The sequence below is a fragment of the Momordica charantia genome (genome assembly GCF_013281855.1).
Source record: "Momordica charantia cultivar OHB3-1 chromosome 1 unlocalized genomic scaffold, Mcharantia_2.0 BLBB01000001.1, whole genome shotgun sequence".
In the NCBI taxonomy this organism is placed as follows: domain Eukaryota; kingdom Viridiplantae; phylum Streptophyta; class Magnoliopsida; order Cucurbitales; family Cucurbitaceae; genus Momordica; species Momordica charantia.
In genome coordinates, this window is record NW_028275157.1 from 11,279,033 (window position 1) to 11,283,290 (window position 4,258).

A 4,258-nucleotide genomic window follows, 5' to 3' on the forward strand; every position below is an offset into this window, starting at 1 on the left:
TTTTTAAATTAAATATTCAAAATTTTTGTATTATATTTATTTTTTATATTTATTATGCATGCTATAAATCAAAATTGATAAAATAATATTTTTATCTATGTTTTGGAAAAAACTAGAAATAAAAACTTGATTTTAGAAACGTTTCTTAAAAAATTCGAAACGAGAAACAAAAAAGGTTACAAAATTTTATGTTTCTCAAAAATTGAAAACCAGAAACAAGAAACGCGAAGCCGAAATCTTACCAAATAGGTTAAAACACACCCATTACCCCTCCTAATAGTGAGAGATTTGAATTTCTACCCCCTTACGTGTTGAACTGAAAAAGAAATATGTTTAGTTTTTCTTTTTTTTTTTAGTACAATACAATGTTGAACTAATGAACTTTGAACTCAGGCAAAAAGCCAAATACACCCTAGTTTTGAATTAATACTATTAAATTTAGTTACCCAAAGTTCCAGGTCAGTGAGTCTTTTTTAATATGCTTGTGTTTAACGAGACAAATTAAATATTACTTTGTAAATATATATTATATACACATAGACAGCTATACAGACCAATTATTGATGAAGTTTTAATTTAATATAAGATTGTTAAGCCTTAATATTAAAGTTAGATATGAACAAGGCAAGATATAATATAACCAATTGAAACTGATGCATAATTAAACTATAGATTTCCCACGAAAAGTTCCAAAGAAGTCTTTCTCTTCCCCTCATCTCATCACCTATTTACGTAGCAACATCCCAAACCTTTTACCACTGCGCTAAGAAACGACCATGACTCACGACGGCCAAGTGGTGGTCGTCATGGTGCCCTTGGCCGCACAGGGCCATCTCAACCAGCTCCTCCACCTCTCTCGCCTTGTCTCTGCCCGCCACATCCCAGTGCACTACATTGGCACTGCCACCCACAACCGCCAGGCCAAGCTCCGCGTCCACGGTTGGGACCCGAGCGAACTTGCGAACCTCCATTTCCATGACTTCACCATCCCTCCTTTCCCCTCTCCTCCGCCTGACCCCAAGGCGGCCACCAAGTTCCCCGCCCAACTCATCCCTTCGTTTCGGATTGCTGTGGTCCACCTCCGCCACCCTCTCACCCGTCTCTTACGCTCGCTCTCTTCCAATGCAAGAAGAGTGGTCGTCATTCATGATTCTCTAATGGCATCGACCGTTGAAGACATCGACTCCATACCAAACGCGGAATCTTACAATTACAACTGCATCTCAGTTTTCACCCTGGCCATTTATGAACTTGAGCAAACCGATGGAAGCGACAAAAACTCCATTAGAGATCTGAATATTCCATCTCTTGAAGGTTGCTTCACTCCGGAGTTTTGGGAATTTCTGGAGTCCCAATTTGGAGTCCCAAAAAAGTTCTCTGGGAATCTCCACAATAGTTGTAAAGCCATTGAAGAACCTTATTTGGAGATTCTCAAAAGCATCAACCATGAGACTAGGCATTGGGCCATAGGCCCAATCAACCCTGTGGAATTGGGCTCAAGAGGGCCCACTCACCCCTGCTTGGACTGGTTGGACCAGCAAAAGACTAGTTCAGTGGTCTACGTGTCCTTTGGATCGACGACCGCCTTGGAAGACGAGCAAGTTGCAGAGATTGCTGGTGCGAGTGGAGCCCTAAATATTTATCTTGACAAAATTTTATATTCTAACTTTTTAGGGTAAAATATACCTTTATTCTTGGTTCTTAAGATTTAAAAACTAACGATTTAGTCATAATCTTTAAAAAAATAGTTCTAAATGTATATTTGAAACTTAAGGACCAAATATACATTTATCTTCAAACTCCGGAACCAAATTTTTTAAATTTCAAAATAAATAGAGGTCAGAGGTAATCGTCTATTCTCCTTCCTTCTTTGCTATAGGTGGGTTGGAGAGAAGCGAGCAGAAGTTCATCTGGGTGTTGAGAGACGCTGATAAAGGAGATGTGTTTGATGGAGACGTTAGAGTATCGGAGCTACCGGAGGGGTTCGAAAGGAGGGTGGCGGGGAGAGGGTTGGTGGTGAGAGATTGGGCGCCACAGCTACAGATTTTGGGGCATGGGTCGACAGGAGGGTTTGTGAGTCACTGCGGGTGGAACTCGTGCATGGAGAGTTTAACAATGGGGGTTCCGGTGGCAGCATGGCCGATGCATTCCGACCAACCGAGGAACGCTGTACTAATGACGGAGGTGCTCCGGGTGGGTTTGCTCGTTAGGGACTGGGCTCGCCAGGATGAACTGGTCATGGCGACGACAGTAGAAAGTGTAGTGAGGAAATTGATTGCATCAGAGGAAGGACGGGAGATGAGAAAAAGAGCAAAGGAGCTCGGAGCCGTCGTGCGGCGATCAGTTGAAGACGGCGGAGTTTCTCGCATGGAGTTTGATTCTTTCATAGCCCATATTACACGATAGATTTTTTTTTGGACAACAAATTAGAGATATGGGCTTTTGAACCTCCGACCTTGAGAGAAAAGAAGTAGCTACCAATTAGTGTTGAACTATGCTTCAACATATTATAAGAGATATTAATTAATGTTAAATATATTTTTTAATCTATATTTTGAACTTTTTCCAATTTAGTCTTTAATTTTTAGGAATTTCAATTTTTTTCTTTTCTTTTTTTTAACACAACATGAACATTCGAAACTACAAACTTTTAGCCTATGATAAGTTAAGGCTCTGGTTGACTTAAAATTTCAATTATGTTCCTTGTTAATTGAATTTTTTTAATTAAATCCTTATAATCCCTAAATATGAAAAGAGTAATGATATATGAATTTTAAAACTAATAAAAAAATGAATAATACTTCTGTTATAATCTTCTCTTTTCTTTACATCTTTTACACATTTATTTATTTATTTATTTTGTGGTGTCTGTTAACCTATTTAACCTTCGTATCTTTATTTAATCATTCATCTCTTTTTTTAGAGTACAATATGTGTGGTGGGAGAACGAACTCGCAACCTGTATATCAATTACCGTTGAATTATGTTCGTCTGTCTTTCTTTATATTCTTTTATAATATTTATATTTAACATGTTTTTTATTGATCTTTGATTCATTTTCTTGTTATGATTTTCTTTTCTTTTTTCAACTTGTGCCCTTTATCTATATTCAATCATATTTTCTACACTAATACTTAATTCATTTACTTTTCTTCATAACTTATGTTTCTATTTCTTTTTTCTTTTTTCCTTTCCTTAAGGTATGACAGACATAAATTTAACCTATTTTATATTGAAACTTGATTTATCTTGATTATCATCTTCTTTTCCTTAATGACTTTATATTTTCCTGTGCTGGTGTATATATAATTTAGCTCTATATATATTACAAGTTTAGTCTCTAAAAGTGTATTCAATAGGTCTCTAAATTTTCAATTTTGTATCTAATACGTCTTTGAATCGTAAAAGTGTCTAATAGATCGCTTTGAACTTTCAATTTGATATATAAATAGATCAATGATATATATATTCAACATTTTTAAAATTAATAGATCTATTAGACATAAAATGAATTTTTTTTAATCTAATATGACTCTAAATTTTCAATTTTTGTGCCAAATGAATTTGCGAATTTTAATAAATGTCGATTGGCCAAAAATCTATTAGACACATGGTTGAAAGTTCAACGACCTATAAGACACAAAATTAAAGATTTAGGGGCCTATTAGACATCTTTTAAAGTTCAATGACCCTATTATACACAAAATTAAAACTTCAAGGACTTAATTAGACAATTTAAAATTAAGTTCCAGGGCTCTCAAGCACAAACTTAGAAATTTAAGGACTAAATTATAAATTAAAAACATCAAAAAGTAGAATATTAACTTCTTCTTTGTTTTTCCTTCCCAAGACCCCTCTCCCTCTTCTTTGCACTTCAAGAAACCTACTCTAATAAATTCAATATTATAAATAATTTAAATTTTAAATTAATGTAAACAAATGATAAGGGTTATTTTGTATGGAATTTTTTTTAGCTCTATTAATATTTAATTATTTTGAGATCCACTCATTTATTATAATCGAGAAGAGTACGTAGTAGGATAGGAAAAAATATAATAAAAAAATAAAATCTCTTCAATTTGAAGCTAGCTTATGTATCAAAGCATAGTATCATATGATTTTTCATCTTGTTTTACGTCTCTAATTGTCAATCGCAATATCAAAGTAAGCATAGCTCAGCGGTAATTGACATATGTCTCCAATCAAAAGGTTGTGAGTCCGATCCCCCACCCCGCATCTTGTACTCAAGAAAAAAAAT

General features: G+C 34.9%; 1 protein-coding gene across 1 annotated transcript; it reads left to right on the forward strand.

Moving 5' to 3' along the window:
• Positions 1-629: 629 nt before the first annotated feature.
• Positions 630-2,569, forward strand: LOC111020014 (zeatin O-glucosyltransferase-like). Its single transcript, XM_022296551.2, has 2 exons — positions 630-1,617; positions 1,880-2,569. The coding sequence occupies exons 1-2, from the start codon at positions 777-779 to the stop codon at positions 2,404-2,406; spliced, it is 1,368 nt and encodes a 455-aa protein (XP_022152243.1). The 5' UTR covers positions 630-776; the 3' UTR covers positions 2,407-2,569.
• Positions 2,570-4,258: the final 1,689 nt, after the last annotated feature.